The sequence below is a fragment of the Globicephala melas genome, chromosome 3 (genome assembly GCF_963455315.2).
Source record: "Globicephala melas chromosome 3, mGloMel1.2, whole genome shotgun sequence".
Classification (NCBI taxonomy): Eukaryota; Metazoa; Chordata; class Mammalia; order Artiodactyla; family Delphinidae; genus Globicephala; species Globicephala melas.
Window position 1 is genome coordinate 6286036 of NC_083316.1, and position 16660 is coordinate 6302695.

Here is a 16660-nt window from a genome sequence, read left to right on the forward strand (position 1 = left end):
AGCCTCATTTTCCCATAGGAAAATGAACAGGAGCTCAGTTGCAAAGCTTTTCAAACGCTTCCTGCCACAAACAGCTCCAAGTTCCCTTATTGCATATTAGAGGTCTCCGGTTTTCGCTTAGGAACCCCGATACCCTGGACGTCATTAGATTTGCACTTTCTAGCTGCTGACCTCACATTGCTCAGGAGGGTAGAGCGACACACACTGAATCTTACATCGGGTCATCAGACCGATGAGACCGTCCTTGAAACGATCTCTTCATTCTGCACAACTGTGGGCTGCAAAAGTCTCTGTATTTCATCAGACAACAGAGAACTCCCCTGGGCTGTGACTTTCCAGGTTTTACTGCCAGTTTTTGCTGGTTAGGTTAAATATTTGGGGAGGGGAGGGAGCTACTCAAGCAGCCACTGTAACTGTTGGAGATTAAAAAATTACAGCGGGCCCCATCGGGCAGCCTGCAGTCAGGGCAGCCTGACGTCTGCTCAGCGGGACAGAGATGCCGCCCAGTCGCTGCTCAAGATCAGACCGGTGGTGAAGGAGAGTCTGTTGCTCTGGTCCTCACAGGGAATCCTGCGTGCAGAAGAGAAGCCCCATAAAGGGTCTGAAGGAGAAGGACAGCCCCTAGCCCCCTGCCTAAAGGTTCTGAGGGCTCCCACCATGAGTCTCAGAAAGGACGGTTTTGTTTTGGGGTTTTTTTTCCAAAATGCTTATAACCAGGTTATTACCAAGAGGCTCCTTTGAGTGCATGGCAGACTTCTGCCCCATCCCTCAGACTTCCCGACAGGCTGGATGCCTACCTTCTGTCACAGTCAGCCCTTCCTGCCCCCTGGGCAAAAGAACCCACTTCCCTGACCTGGGGATGTGTCATCCTAAGCTTGTGATCCCAGGCCAGGCAGGCTGAGGTGTTTGACCTCCTCTGTTTAATAGCGTGGACATGGTCCAGGCTGCTGGCCCCCCTCACTGTCAGGGCCGTATAGATGCGCCCTGCATACACACGCGCGTGCTCTCTCTCTCTCTCTCTCTCTCTCTCTCCCCCTCCCCCTGTCTCCTTCCCTAATGCTTCTGCGAGGGAAAGTTCTGCCCATCGTCAAACACGCGGATCCTGAAGAGGATTATTTCTGGAGGATTCCAGACCCAAACTGGGCGTGACAGAGCACAGCCAACGCTGAGACGAGAGGGGTTCCTGGGCCCCGGCCAGCTTTCCTTACCCGCTGGGCCCTGCTTGGCCATTGAGAGCAAAGCGCTTGTCCCGGGCCTGGCGCTTCTTAGCTGTGGGACCTCGGGCTCCCTCCTCACAGAGGCTATAACTAATTTCAAAAGCGATAACGCATGCGAAACTTTTAGAGCAGTGCCTGGCATTCAGGAAACACTCAATTTTAGGCATCTTTGAAGCAAATATCCCAAACTTATGCAAAACTTGAGAGCACTGCCTCCTGGAACTTATCAATATCTGTCACGGGAGGCGCCTTCCCACAGCTTTTCAGGGCCTGACTAGCATGGACAGCAAAACTCACATAATCGCTTTGCGCTGTACCCTCATCTGATGGCATCACCTCCTTCGCTCCTTCTCTGTGGTGTGGGCTGAGCACTCATGGCTTCTGAATGCAGAAGCTGGACCAGGGTTATTTTTAGAGCATGCGGTAGACAGGAGTGTGGCTTTCAGTCCCACAGTAATGGTTAATGTTCCATGGTTTTCTGGAACATTCCTTGGAAACATGACCTATGACCTTGGCCAGGACCCATGTTCACAAAGAGCCTTTTGATTCTCCTACCTGCCTCATGCACAGAGGAAACTCGTTTTCCTTCAGAAATACAGAGTAAAGAATGATTTAATCACAATAATTATGAAAAGATCTTTTATTTCGATTTAAAACTGTTCACTGCACCTGTGTCTCAGGCCTGTGGGCAGAGAGCTGCTGTGTCCACCTTTGCGAGCCCCTCTTCTTCCTCCCCCAGGGCACTGGTTTTACTCAAAACATCCTCAAGCTTCTCCACCAGCTGCTGACTGTCCTGACCGGGTCCAGGCCCTCAAGCCATTCAGACCCTGGTACAGAGCTCTGTGGCCCAGACAGAGCCCGCTGGTTGACAAAGCCTACTCTCCAGATGGCTGTGTTTTGGCAGGAACATGTCAGAAAGGTCCCTTGAACAGATGTCCCAGCAGCTTTGGTCCCTTGTTGAAAAGACTGCATTTTGTCGACCCTTTGCCGAGTCCCCGGTGGTCAGGGTTCTGTGTGATTCTGAGCCGCGCAGCCTCACTGCGGGAGAGCCGAGGCTTGATCAAAACGAGACACAGATGTCAATGCGGGTACAGGGGAGTTTGCCAGGCACACAAACGCTCCCCCTTCTCAGCTAACTCCCAACACCCGGGCAGCTCCCTCAACGCATTCCTTACAGAGTCAGGCTAGAAAGCCACAGGTTTTCAGAGACGCTTTTGTGCTTTCTAATGATCTGACTCCCCTGAATAAATTAGGCGTTAGCTGACAACTGGGGACTGAGGGGGGATGTGAAAGGTGGGAGGATCACTCTGGCCTCCTCACTATGGCCTGAGTCAGCAGGAGAAAGCGCTGGTCCCAGAGTTTGGAGCCCCAGCTAGTGGCAAGTTCCGGCAACTCCCTAGGGCACACCGAGCAGACGTCTCCACACCTGCGTGCAAGCAGCACCAATCACACTTTGTTCTCCTGTCCTTGTACTTGCGCTCTCTCTCCAACTAGACCCTAAGCTCCTTAGAGCAGGGCTTGCGTTGTCCGTCTCTGTGACCCCATTACCTGCTATGAAGCCTGGCACCTGGCAGGCCCTCATGGGGGGCTGTGCGTGCCTGTGTGTCTATGTAACAGCACGCTAAAGTGAATGTCAGCCCAGGACACCAAGAGACAGTAGGTGTCATATTCCAAAGGGGGTGCTAAACAGTGTGCAGAATTTACAAATGCAAGAGCTACACAGCTCTCGATCCTTCACTCTCAGGGACACGAGGGCTGGGAGAGTAGAGGTTGGAAGAGGGATTTGGGACAGAATATAGTGAGAAGCGAGCCCCCTTCTGAAGGGACGTGGGGAATCCTCCCTTTACCTCTTGCCTCATAAATAGACCATAACCACTCAGCTTGGGATGTGTACCTACGACTTGGGCCCCTACGTGGTCCTGGGGCAGCAACTCCATCTGGGGGACACAGATGACATGTAGTTTCCTGAATGCAGAGGGCAGGGGCTTATTGGAGTGTCTGGCCCAAGAGAGTTGGGGGCTGCAGGTGGGGATGTAATGGGACTATGAGGGTTTGGGAGGGCAAAGCCTGCTGAATGTTTCCAGGGACCAAGCCAGAGAAAAACAGTTGGCATGGGGTCATTTTAGATCCTGTTTTGAAAAGCTGCTTAGAGTGAGGAATGGGCCCCAGCAGAGAAGCTAGAAGACTAACCAGAAAGCCCGGGGCAGAGAGAGTAGTCACAAGTAGGAGCGGAGTGCGTGGTCCACATCAAGAGAACCTTGGCAGGATGTCCCGTGTTGGGGGGAAGTGACGGAGAGTCTTCAGATAACCCATGAAGATGTCCACCAGGTTTAAGTTCCCTGGGAGTATGATGTAGTTAATAGAACGCGTCCCTCCTCCAACAGACCCTTCTTTCTTCCCCTGTTCTCCACCCCTGGGTGCTTTGGAAAACTGGGCTAGGCAGCTGGGGAGGGTCAGACCAGAAGCATGAGGGGGAGAGAGAGAGTAGAAGCCAACCGTGCCCCCTTCCCACCCTGCAGACACTCCTCCACCACCCAGCAGGCCCACACTGGGGAAGGAGAAAAGCCACACATTCCACTGGGGTCTGAGTTCTGACTTCTCGTTAGATTGGACACTTAAATTATCGATGAGAGGACTCCTGTTACCTGAGAATGACAAGAAGAGTCATGGGGTTGTCCCAAGTTTTCATCCAGAGTTGGGAAAGAACTGAAGTCCTGCTCAATAAACTGCAAAAGACAGTGCGCACAGAAATGCAGCTGCTTTGTGATGATTTTGCCATAACTTGAGCTTGTTTTGCAGAATGGCTACATGTGAGTGAATGTTGAAATGGCATCTAAGCTTCCACTTCTAAAGCTCAGTGAGATTCTTGTTGGCAGCTATGTTCTGGACAAGGGTCACCCGTGCTAGACCCTGAATTCCAAAATCTCCTCCAAGGCTTCCTACCTGCCCTACCCTCACCCCAGATCCTCTGGAAGTATAAGATAAGCTCGGGTCATCAGCCAATGAGCTTGTGGTTCTCTCTGGCCCCAAGCGCAACCCAAAGACCTGAGGGAACCTCTCATGAGTTTAGGGTATGGCTCTAAGCCCTGCACGTTTCATTAGCTCTAGTGAATTTGTAAAGCTTCCCATTTGTCAAGTTTCCCTGATTCTCAAGCATAGCCCTGTGGAAGCCCTGAGCCAGGAACTAGGGGGTCAGAAATCCCCACTCACCCTCGGTGTTTCCTCAAAGCTCCACGTGACCCATTTGTCAGAGGGTGGGTGAGCATTTTGCAGTCCAAGGCCCCAGTAGCACTCATGGCCTGTGGAGTGCCAGACCAGGACTCCAGAGATTAGTCCTGGTCCCTAAGTCAGTGGGAGCCTTGGTGTGTCACCAAACTCCCCTGACTTCACAATTCCTCATTTGTCCCATGATTCTTAATCAAGGCTGCACAGCAGGAAAACTCATAGAGTTTTACAAAAAGATGCACATGCTTGGAGCCCACTGCAGGGGCAAGGTTCAGTTGGTCATTGGGCGGCCCAGGTGTCACCTTCTTGAAAGCCCCATTGGTGACTCTCCTAGGCATTCCTATTAGAAGACCATGGAATTAAATGACCCATCAGACCTCTTCCAGCTCCAACAACCTAGGTGTTCTGGGGCAAGAGTTCAGAGGACAATTTTGAGTGTCGACCTGAAAATGTTTTATTAGACTCCAAACCAGTGTGGTTAAAATCAGCCCTCATATCCAAACTTTCAGTCAGTTCAGTCTTGCATTTCCTTACCTCCCATCCCCAGATACCCTTAAAGACCCTAGGGGAAAGGAAAAAGGCAAAGTGACGTGACCTGCAAGTGATACGGGACCCCATGCTGCCCCAAGTCCAGGCAGCACACTCTGTGGTCATCCAGGAAATGCAGGGTAAAGCATAAAGTGTAGCATTTATAAGAGTGACCTCTGCATCAGACTTGGTAACTGTGACCTTGGGAAAGTAATGTAACTGTTCTGTGCCTCAGTTTCCTCATCTGTAGGTTGAGAATAAAAATACCAGCTTCCTAGGATTGTAGTCAGGGGCAAGTTAATGCTGGTGGAGAGTTCAGAGGGGTGGGCATCCTGGCATGCAGTGGGCACTCAGCCAGTGCTGGTGATTATTGTGTGTATTCTTGTCATCATCATCATTCCCCAGATGGTCACTCTGGCTGATGTCAGCAGACAGTGGAGAAGTGCAGGGTGCAGAAAATATACCCTTGCCTTGCTGGATGTACCCCTTTTCCTTAAGAGTAGAGAAGTCAGTGGAGTTTATACTACTTTTATGAAACTGCCCTTTTTAACTAGAAGAGGTTTCTAGGGGCTTTTCTCTCCCCTGTTACCCTGACACCCTGGCTGGGTCAGCATTACTGGAACCTAAGCTTGGCAATCATACATTCCACAGGTCATCTTCTGAGGATATGAGTGTTCACAAAAACAACTTTTCAGAGAGAGGAAGTACAGGTCTGCACCAAGAACCAAGTCAACCATATTGGGAGAATACAAAAGAAAAACCTTGATTCTATTGTTCATGTATTTTATAGAGATTGTAAGGCAGTAGCAGAAGGCACTACCAGGTGGTTGGCCCTGAGAACAGGAAGATGACACAAGTCTGTCTTTCCCAGGAAGTGGTTGTGACCTGCCGTGGGTTGCCATTGCCCCGATGTGTGTGTCATGAGACGTCAGCGGAGGAAGAATGGTTTTTCTGAGAGGCCACCAAACCTTGGAGTTATGGTGCTGTTGAAGTGCTCACTCCCTGCTAAGGGATTCATCTGAGTGCCGCAGAGAGCAGAGCACACTGGTAACATCCATGCAGGGTAGATTCTCTCCCTCTGCCAGGCACACAGGAAACATCATCCGCTAGCTTTCTTTCCTCCACTCAGAGGTCGCCATCTTGTGTGACAGAACTCTCCTCACGTTTTCTGGTGGAGGGAGTGTTTCCCATGATGCAGTGTGCCCACATTGGCGCCTGGCCATTCTGCCCGGGACAGGCCATCCAAGGGCCCTGATGCACCAGCACCAGTGAGAGAGCAGATCTTCTCTCCCAGGACCAGCCCCCATGCCCACATAATAACGCTTCCTATAAGAAATCTCCACTGAACTTGAAGGTTTCACTATATGCTGGGGAAAATTATGTGTGGAAACACCTTGAAATTGTATTTACAAGACATTGTAATTTTCCTCACTAAAAGTTTAGACTTTTAGTTTAGACTCTAGTCTATTTAAAAACAAAAGGAAATCCCGAACAAATATTTCTGGTGTCTAATACAATAGAATAAGTAGCCTGAGGAATTTCACTATTTCTCTCTGGTGTAATTCAGAAGTAACATGATGAGTTTCATCTGCTCCTTTCAGGACAGGCTGAAGAGGAAAATTCATGATGCCTCCAATCCAAAGAATGTAGCCATAATGAGTCACTTTAGGACAATATAGTAGCTTGGGAAATCGTTTTGTTTCCCTTTAGTTGTTAAAAGAATGTTGTCGTTGTTTTTTCCTAAGTGAGAAGTCTATGGTCTCTTGTCATTGTCTACGATAGAGATGGCAGAGAGGGGTAACCAGAAGGGCACCTCATACTAACTGGTAGTGACAGTGGGAGTGTGGTGTTGACGATTCTGAGCCTGCATCCAGCTCCCTAGAAGCCTTCACCTGTGATCAATGGCCAGTGCCTAAAATGGGCCTGGGACCAGGGTGGAGCAGGTGGAGTGGACCCTGGGTGATTTCTTTACCAGTCTTAACGTAAAGAAACACTTCCATTAGGAGCACGTTTGCTTAAAAGTTTTCCTAGTGCTCAGCTCTTCCTTTTCTCCTGGGCAGGATTTATACCACCAGTCCTATGACTGTGTCTGCGTCATGTTTGCCTCCATTCCGGATTTCAAAGAATTCTATACAGAATCGGATGTGAACAAGGAGGGCTTGGAATGCCTTCGTCTCCTAAACGAGATCATTGCCGACTTTGACGATGTACGTACTTACCCTTGATGGGCAGGGCTGGCCCCAGTCCCATCCTTTGGCGTTCCTCTGGACTGGCACATTTGAAGTTAGTCCAACATCATGGCATATCTTAAAACTTGTCCTTTGACAAAATTTCTGGTGGTTGGCATTAAGCTTTTTTGCTCTATTTAGGTCACTGACTAATTTTGGTGAGGCAAACACATATTATTTTTAAAGCTAATATGATTTCTGTCAACAACGACCAAAATCTGTTCCATAAAATCTCTCTCCAGCATGCCCATGAATTTTCTTGAAAGGCTTGAACTCCAAGGAAAATACTTGCCCATCTCTTTATACATAAAAAAGATAGTAGCTTATTTGCATGTGTGTCTGTGCAAACTCCAAGGTCTATGTCAGATATCAATTTGAATTGTACACGGATGGCATGCTTTGTTATTGAAAAAGCAATATGAATGTGGTAGAATATATTTTAGAAGGGACAAAGTGTACATCTTAGGTATTGGAATAGGTGTCACTTTTGAATTTTCTGCCTACAAAGGAAACAATGCACTTTGTTTTCTAGTAAGAACAAACAGACCTCTGGTTTGAAAGATATTGTTGTTTTACCATTTTTAACAATATTTTGCAAATATAGGAAAGTTGACATCAGTGAACATACGTTCATCATGATTGATGGAATTTTGAAACACAGTGATGAAATTATATAATATGATGGTTTCAGGCCAACCTTCTAAATGTCTTGTGGGACCTGTGCATTTCTCTGCTACCACCACTGTCACCATGAGGTTGACTCAAGACTCATGGTGAAGTAATGACAAGTAGAGATTTTCACTGTTGTGCAGGGTTCACAGTGAAAAATGTTGGCACATTTCCTCCAGCTGCCCCTTGGTAAAATAAATGCTCTCTAGCACTAGTGACCATTCTTTCAGGTTGGATTGCTCATGGAGATGTGATCATGGGATTTGCTCACTTATCTTAGATTCTCTGACATGTGATCTTGAGCGAATCTCCTCTGAAAGCAGGAGTACCAAGGAAGGGTCTAGAAGATGTTCCCAGTCTTCTGTTCGTACCTTTGTCCTGCTGAGCAGATACAGAACCTTCCAGAGTTTCCTTCATTTGCTCTCTCCATCCAGTCTTTCCCTTTCCTACAGCTTCTTATTTTTACCTTTCCTCCAACCCACCCCAAGGTCTAATGTAGTAGGTGAGGAGGACCCCAGTAGGAAACTGATTACTGGTGCCAGAAACTGGGGCAAAAAATATTAGGGTCAGGGCTGATGAGAGGGACCATTTATTCCCTCCACTCCAGGTTTTCAGAGGGCAAAAGTTAATCCTCAGCACTACAGTTGGTCATAATTCACCCTCACCATGCAGGGAAGACCTCACTCTCTGAATCACGATTTTATATTTAGACCTTTCAAACACAGAGTGGGGAAGTTTATTTGAGGCCATTATCACTCGCATCATAATTTATCCTGTTGCTTTCACTAGCAAATTCTAAAAGGTAATTCATGTTAACTGGAAGTAAATCGTTATACTGCATATCTTTCCAAGTACATGCCCTTTGTGAGACGCATGAAGTGTTCTTTCCCCACGATGCCCAAGGTCGAAGGGTGAATAATCAGTATCATGTTCCCGTGACTGAACTAGGATTTGAGAATGTCTCTAGAAAATGCTTAGCCTTGGGTCAGCAGTTGACTGAGTAACTGTGTGATTGTCATTGCCCCCCAGCTGCTGTCCAAGCCAAAGTTCAGTGGAGTTGAAAAGATCAAGACCATCGGCAGCACGTACATGGCGGCGACGGGTCTGAGTGCCGTGCCCAGCCAGGAGCACGCCCAGGTACACACGTGTCAGCCACACCCAGCACACGTGAGCCTCAGCTCTGCCCACAGGTCATCCTGGGACCAAAACAGTGACCCATTCACTGAATTGCAGGCACAACCCTGACCTCAGTGATTAAGGTCTCATGAGAAAAGATGAGAATTCTGGAGGCTTCTGAGGGTCTGTTCACAAAACTTCTTTCTCTGGCAGACAAGGTAGAAAAAAAAACAACCAGTCTGGTAGCTGCTTGATACCAGATAAATATACAAGAAAGTTGATTCGAGCTGTTTATTTAAAGGTGACTCATTATGGGAGGGCTCCTGGTCTTTTGATTTAAAACAACGTGGTCAAAAACATGCTGACCACCCAGAAATTTGGTTGAAAAGGTGATTTGGTCAAAATTGAGTATCTTCAATCAACTAGGGTTTTTGAGGGGGGTTTTCTGTTATGTTGTGTTTTGTTTCTGTGTATGTGTGTGTGTGTGTGTGTGTGTGTGTGTAGATATACTTTGTTTTTGTTTCTCTTTTGCCATGCCATGTGGCACGTGGGATCTTAGTTCCCCGACCAGGGATCAAACCCCTGCCCCCTGAATTGGGAGCGCAGAGTCTTAACCACTGGACCACCAGGGAAGTCCCTAGATATGGTTTGTTAACTTGTGGGTCAATAACAAGACCCCTTTCCCCTCGGGACAGTGGGCTCCCTGACGGGCACTGGCTTGTTTGACCCAGGGCAGAGGTGGTGGGTGCAGCACAGAGGGATGAAACTTACCAGAGCACAGCTTGCTGGAGGTGGTTGGATTCCCCCAAGGAGAGGAAGAGCTCAGCCATTCCCCGACCCCCGTGTGTCTAGCTTCCCCCCAACCCCACCACCTCCCACAGGCAACCAAGAGAGGGACAGAGGGGCAGCAGCTTGCTCAGACAGAGTCCAACCCCCAGAGCATCAGGAGAGGGTCCTCTTCTCTCTTAACATTCGTGGGCAGAGACGAGAACATGAAACGTCGGACTCAAGATTAACCCTAGCATTTTTCTGAGTGAGTGGGGTAATATATGTCCCTTCTACTCAGGTGTTGCTTCCAGATTATTATTTTTTTCATGGGTATGAATTACTTTAGTAATAAGGAAAAGTAAAACAAACAAGCAATAAAAGAGAACTTAGAAGAATCGTAAGTTTTGAGCAGTACCGTTCCAAGCAATCTTGACGCCTGACACAAAAGGAAAAATGGACACCCTTGTTTACGTGGTGTTGTGTATCTTTCGGGGTTGGGTTTTTATTGCCAGAACATTCAAGTGTTGAAAAACTATTGGAAAATTGGACAATAAAGGTATTAAAATGTACAACCTTGTTTTAATTCTAAATATCTTATTTTTACCCAAGACAGAACTAATTAGATTTTTACTGTCCTGGCTTTAATGGAAGAAAACTTAATCCTTTTCAGCATCTTTAATGTTCTGAAAAAAATTAACCATTAAAAATAACATAAAATTATGTACACAGGGACAGACATTTTTCCTGTTGCCTCGGGCTCTAAGACGCCCAGCACAGCACTGTCAGAAACTGATTAGTGAGCTCAGCTGCCATAATGAAGGCTGGGCAGCTTCAAAACAGAGAATTATTTTCTCACAGCTCTGGAGGCTGGAAGTCCCAGATCAAGGTCCTGCGGGATGCGGTTCATGTGAGGGCTGTCTTCCTGGCTTGTTGCTGGCTGCCCTTTTGCTATGTCCTCACAAAGCAGAGAGAGAGAGAGATCTCGTGGGTATGGCTTCAAGATATGAATTTGAGGGGGATCTGTGCAGTCCACAGCCCCTATCTTTCTTTAAATTTCAGTGTTTTACTTCTTTCTGGATTTGTCTGCATTAATTTTGATTTTCTAAACATTGCACTAGGATATTATTTCTCATGATGGTTGAGTTTTTCAGTGCCCCCTTAAGTTTTGCAGCTGAGGTGAGTGCCTCACTCTTCTCACCCTAATCCCAGCCCCAATTCTGAGGCCTCTCAGCTGACCTCCTCTTGTGGCCCATTTAGGACACTTCACTTGACAAAATCACACCTGCTCCAGAACTTAGCTAGCAACAGCCACTTACGGAACCCTTGGCAGGGATGCTCAGAGGCACATGAAGACCCACTCGGCATTCAGCGTCTGTGCTGGGCCCATCCTCCGTCACCCCTCCATCATCATTCCTCCATCATACCTCGATCATCCCTCCTTCATCCCTCCATCATCCCTCCATCACCCCTCCATGATTCCTCCTCCATCCCACAATCACCCTCCATCATCCCTCCATCACCCCTTCATCACTCCTTCATGACTCCTCCATCATCCTACCATCATCCCTCCATCACTGCTCCAACATTCTTCCATCATTCATCCATCACCCCTCCTTCATCCGTCCATCATCCCTCCATCATCCCTCCTTCATCCCTCCATCACCCAACATCACTCCTCCATCATTCCTACATCATTTCTCCATCATCCCTCCTTCATCCTTCTATCATCCTTCCATCATCCCTTCTTCATCCCTCCATCATCCCTCCATCATCCCTCTTTCATCCCTCCTTCATCCCTCCTTCATCCCTCCATCACCCCTCCATCACTCCTCCATCATTCCTCCAATATCCCTTCTTCATCCCTCCATCAACCCTCCATCGCTCCTCTATCAGTCCTCCATCATCCTTCCTTCAGCCCTCCATCATCCCTCCTTCATCCTTCCATCATCCCTCCATCATCCCTCCATCACCCCTCCATGATCCCTCCTCCATCCCACAATCACCTTCCATCATCCCTCCATCATCCCTACAGCCAGGCTCCCTAGTCTCGACTCTGTCACCACCAGACCCTGGTCTCCTGGATCTTCAACAAATGTCTCCAGACCTCTCCTCCCCCTTCCCATAGGCACAATTTTTGGATGGCTTGTCCTTATCCACTGCCTTTATTTTTCACCTTCTCCTTCTGTGCTAACCCTCACCAATGCGGATGTCAGAAATTCCACTCCTAAAGATCAAGAAGTACTTCCAAATTCCAAAATCCAAGTCGGATTTGCATTCCCCAAGCGATCATTCTCTGTGTCCTGTCTGTGGCCTCTGATACAGCCAGCCATCACCTTCGCCCAGAAGTCCTCTTCTCCCTCAGCTTCTCGTTTCTTCTCTTTAGTGAATCCTGCCTGAGGTCTTCCTCTGTGGACATCTCTATGTTCTTTCCCCAATCCCTCCCCTCCATCAGGGATCTCAGCTAAGACTTGCTCCACCAGCCTGTGTATCCGACCGCTGACAAAACCATCGTCCACCTTCCTGACCATTAGGCCAAGCTTGGAGCTCACGTTTCCAGCTTTCCACAGACACCCAGCTTGCTCACAGCACCCTCACCTTCCTCTTGTCCTCCCTACTCCCAGAACAGGGCCTCCACCATCTGCCTCCACGCCCCTGCTCTGACCCATCCCCTACCTCTCCCTACAGCTCCCTCATCAGCCCTCAGACGTGCACTGTGCGTCTGTGCAGACAAGCACCAAGTGCTACTCATACACCCTCCAGGAGGGGTGCACCCACCAGCTGCATCAGAGGCCCTGTGGTGGGTGCTACACATGGTCTCCAGACACCTGAGTGAGGGGCTGGAAATCTCCATTTCCACAGGTGATTCTGATGCACAGGAAGACACCCTGTGTTCAGCTCTCACCCATCAGCCGTGCCAAGGCTCCCGCTTTCATAGGAGCCTCTCCTGCACCCTGACCTGCTTTGGCCTCACCTGACCCTCTGTGTCTAGATCCTATTTCCTTTCCTCCCACGTGCTGCATATCATTTCCTGCTTTTGTTTAGACGTGTGTTTCTTGCCCAGCATCCAAATTATAGCAGCGGCCGTGTCTTATGTGGTGTTCCCCAAAGTCCCAGAAGGGGGCGCTGAACAGAGTGATTGCCCATGTCTGTTCAATGAGTGATGGAGCAGCGCGTGGCCACCCTGCTTCCCAGCCCAGCCTCTCGCTTCCTTCCCGCCATTTTACAATCCTGCTCCTCCCCGTGCAAACGCGCTCTTTTTTTTCTCCTACCATTTTCGAAAACTTAATAAATGCCTCCTGAGTCTTTACTTTTAACAAGCCTAGGAGGCACCCCAACCCAAGCCCATTTTACAGATGGAGAAACTGAGGCACAGCAGTGCAGTAACTTACCCAAGGTCATGGAACAAGCAGCCATAGAACAGGGCTATAGAGCAGGGCTGCAGACCCGGGCACTCTGGGTGCAGGGCTCACCTCCCTCTGCCCACAGCTCTCGTGCTGCTTCACCCCATCCTCTTCTTCCCCAGCCCCCCACCATGTTGGCTTCTGCACCCACACGTTTGTACGCACACCATTCACCCAAGCACTCCTTCCACAGGTGCCCCATCCCTCCTGCCCTCATCACTGGCAGCCACAAAATCTGCCTTCTCAGCTACCCTTGAGCTGCATCCTGACAGCCACCACTGTTAATACATGAGTACTTACCTTCGTGGTAGAGTGGAAGGAGCGTGGCTTTCACGTGAGACTGCTCATTCCTTACCATGGTAGCTAAACTTTCTGCACATTAGTGTCCTTTGGTATACAGTGGGGATCCCACTCATTTCCTGAGGCTGTGGGGAAGACATTAATATGCAAAATGCTCCACGGGCAGAGTGGGTGATAAAAAGGATAATAGCGGTAATAATACAGTTATGGTTTGTACACTGTTTCACGTATGGATACCATTGCTTCCTCCCGCAGAATAGGTAAGAGGGTTTGGGGACATAAATGAAATATGGCGTCGGGTCCACGTAGGGAGCTTTTACTCAATACGAGCTATTTTTATTTAGAACATTTAATTAGAATCTTGGTAAGATCATCCTAGAGATATTTTGAAATTCAGTGAAAATCTGAAAGGAAAGTTCATTATGTTTGATTGGGGGCATAGCATGCTTGAGAAATAATAACATGGATATAGTCTTTATGAAAAAATGAATGTCCCTTTTGCCTTTTGTAGCCTACCTACTTATCTCTCTAGTTAAAACCAAAAAACTTTCCATTTATTGTTTACAAACAAAAAATTTTCTATTTATTATTTAGCCAAATATTTAGTTTGGCAACAAACATATTCAACACAGCCAGATATTTAGTTTGGCAAAATATATTGGGTTTCTCAAGGATTCATGTGTTTTTCTTAAATCCAAAAAGAGGCAGAGCTGTCTAGATAGAAGCAGCCTTTTGAAAGTCAGCTTTTATTTGTAATTACCTCCACATTTTCTACATGCCGGCACAGGCTACTTACCCCCTGGGAAAATGAATGCACAGGGGTCTATCAGCACCTAGTAAGAGCAGGGCTTTCTATCTGCCTTTGTTTTGCTTCATTTGTGTTAACTTAAATGAAACAACACATTCTGATTTTAAGCTTAAAGACAACATGACTAGATGGTTGGTTGTATTATGTGTAACAACTGATTGTTGTTGTTGAAAGAAGCAGGCATTTGTCAAAAAATGAAACATTACATGGAGAACAGGCTTGCATTCTGAACCCGCTCTCGTAATCCCCAGAGCATGCACCTGAAAAGTACATGTTCCGCGATGGAATTCAGGGTTGATAGAAATGGGGAGCTTATGCACCCCAGAGGCACTTCATTTTAACGTCAGGACTTCACCACTTCCCAGACACATAGCAGCCCCCTGCTCCTTCCCAGCCATGGCCTTTAGACCTCAAGCCATGATAGCGCACTTGTAGTTACAGGTATGTTTTTCTTGACTTATGTAGTCTTCTTATAAAAGGACATCTCACTAAAAGATAATCATCTCCAGTTTCTCCTGAAAATTGGTAGATCTCCTGATCTTCATTCCTGATGACAACAATCACCAGCTGAGAAGCAGCTGCCCCATCTTGGCACATTCTCCCCAGTTTGCCACACTCCTCACCCCTCCCTATTGCCTCATTCCCTCTGCTGCACTCTGGAGCCTCCCCTACTCGATCTCTGAAAGGACTTTGCCTGCCCTATCATTAAGGAAGTCCATCCTTCATGCCAGAATCAATGATTAGGGTCATCTCTGGTCTTATTATGTAAATTGGTTTTGATCTTTTTAATACAAATTTTACTGAGAACTTAAATATGTCAAAACCAAAGTACAGAGATGAAAACTTTCATGTAAACCCATACTTTGATTACACTATTGCTGTGATGAGCCTTACCTCTAGCTTTTACTCACAATTTCAAATAGAGTGATGCCCATTGCCAGCGACACTTTGGAAGAAGTGACTTGTGGTGCCAGAAGAATGGGGGGAGGGGAGAGGCAGAGAAGCAAGAGATAACAGGGAGCTTGTATTCCTATCAAGGTACGAGTGCTGGTGCTCATTAAAAATTTTTAAGCTTTGTATTATTGCTCTCTTTTTAATTATTTTTATTTTAAAAAGTTAAATTATTTATTTTATTTATTATTTTGTGTGTGTGTGTGTTACGCGGACCTCTCACTGTTGTGGCCTCTCCCATTGTGGAGCACAGGCTCAGCGGCCATGGCTCACGGGCCCAGCTGCTCCACGACATGTGGGATCTTCCTCGACCAGGGCACGAACCCACATCCCCTGCATCGGCAGGTGGACTCTCAACCACTGCGCCACCAGGGAAGCCCTAAATTATTTATTTTAAATGAGTTTCTTATTTTATTTATTTATTCTATCAGAACAAATTTGACAGCAGGTTGTGGTCTAAGGGTAGTTACTAGTTTGTAAGCACTACCTCTCACTCTGTTTCTTGCTGAGTTGGCCCCATAGACATAACCACTGTGGCTAGCACTAGGATTTCTCCATCATTCTTCTCCCTCCATCCCCCAAATAAGATCCCAGGCTCCAAGTGACCCATCTATGAGATTCCTACACTTACTCAGTTTATTAGCAAAACCGAGCTGACCGACAAAACAATGAGCAATAAACATTGCCCATCCACATTCACTGAGTCAGGCTAACGGTTCTGTCTCTGCCTGAGTTAGGAGCTGCCTGATTTGACTGTTTGGGATTTTATTTAGCTAGTAGGTCAACCAGCATAGATTTTCTTTACCCATTGGGGCAAGTGCCAGTTACTTGTTAATGACTGCACCTCTGTAACTGCCCTCCAGAGCTTATAGTCTGGAAAAAGTCATGTATGCAAACAGCAACTCCAATGCTAGGTAGGCCTGGGGATATTAGAGGTGTCTCAGCTGGGCTGCTATAAGAAATTACCATAGACTGGGTCACAAGTAACATTTATTTCTCACAGTTCTGGAAGCTGGGGAGTCTGAGATCAGGTCTGCAGATTTGGCATCTGGTGAGGGCCCTCTTTCTGGTTTGCAGACAGCCATCTTCTCTCTGTGTCCTCATTCGGTGCAGATGGAGAGCAGAGAGAGAGGAAGCAGCTCTCTCCTGTCTCTTCTTATAAGGGCACGAATCCCATTCATGAGGGCTCCACCCATGTGACCTAATTACTTCCCCAAAGCTCCACCTCCTAATACCATCACACTGGGGATTAGGCTTCCTCATATGAATTTTGGTGAAACTTTAGGACACTCCACCAAGTTGATCAGGGAAGAAGTAAGGAATCATTCTCAGATATTCTGCTGCCAGTTTCTTAGTAACTAAAGCATATGTTGAAACTCAAAACCATAGTTTCCTTTACTGGCAAAAGTAGAAAATAGTTTTGGTCTCTGCTGAAATGAAAAGCAATAT

The 16660-nt window shown here is 47.4% G+C and overlaps 1 protein-coding gene across 1 annotated transcript in view; it reads left to right on the forward strand.

The window, feature by feature from the left end:
* ADCY2 (adenylate cyclase 2) overlaps positions 1-16660 on the forward strand; it is a 445822-nt gene that overhangs the window by 414387 nt on the left and 14775 nt on the right. The window contains exons 21-22 of the mRNA XM_030856549.2: positions 7031-7177; positions 8897-9004. Coding sequence (XP_030712409.1) covers positions 7031-7177; positions 8897-9004 — 255 coding nt within the window. The remainder of the gene's footprint in view (positions 1-7030; positions 7178-8896; positions 9005-16660) is intronic.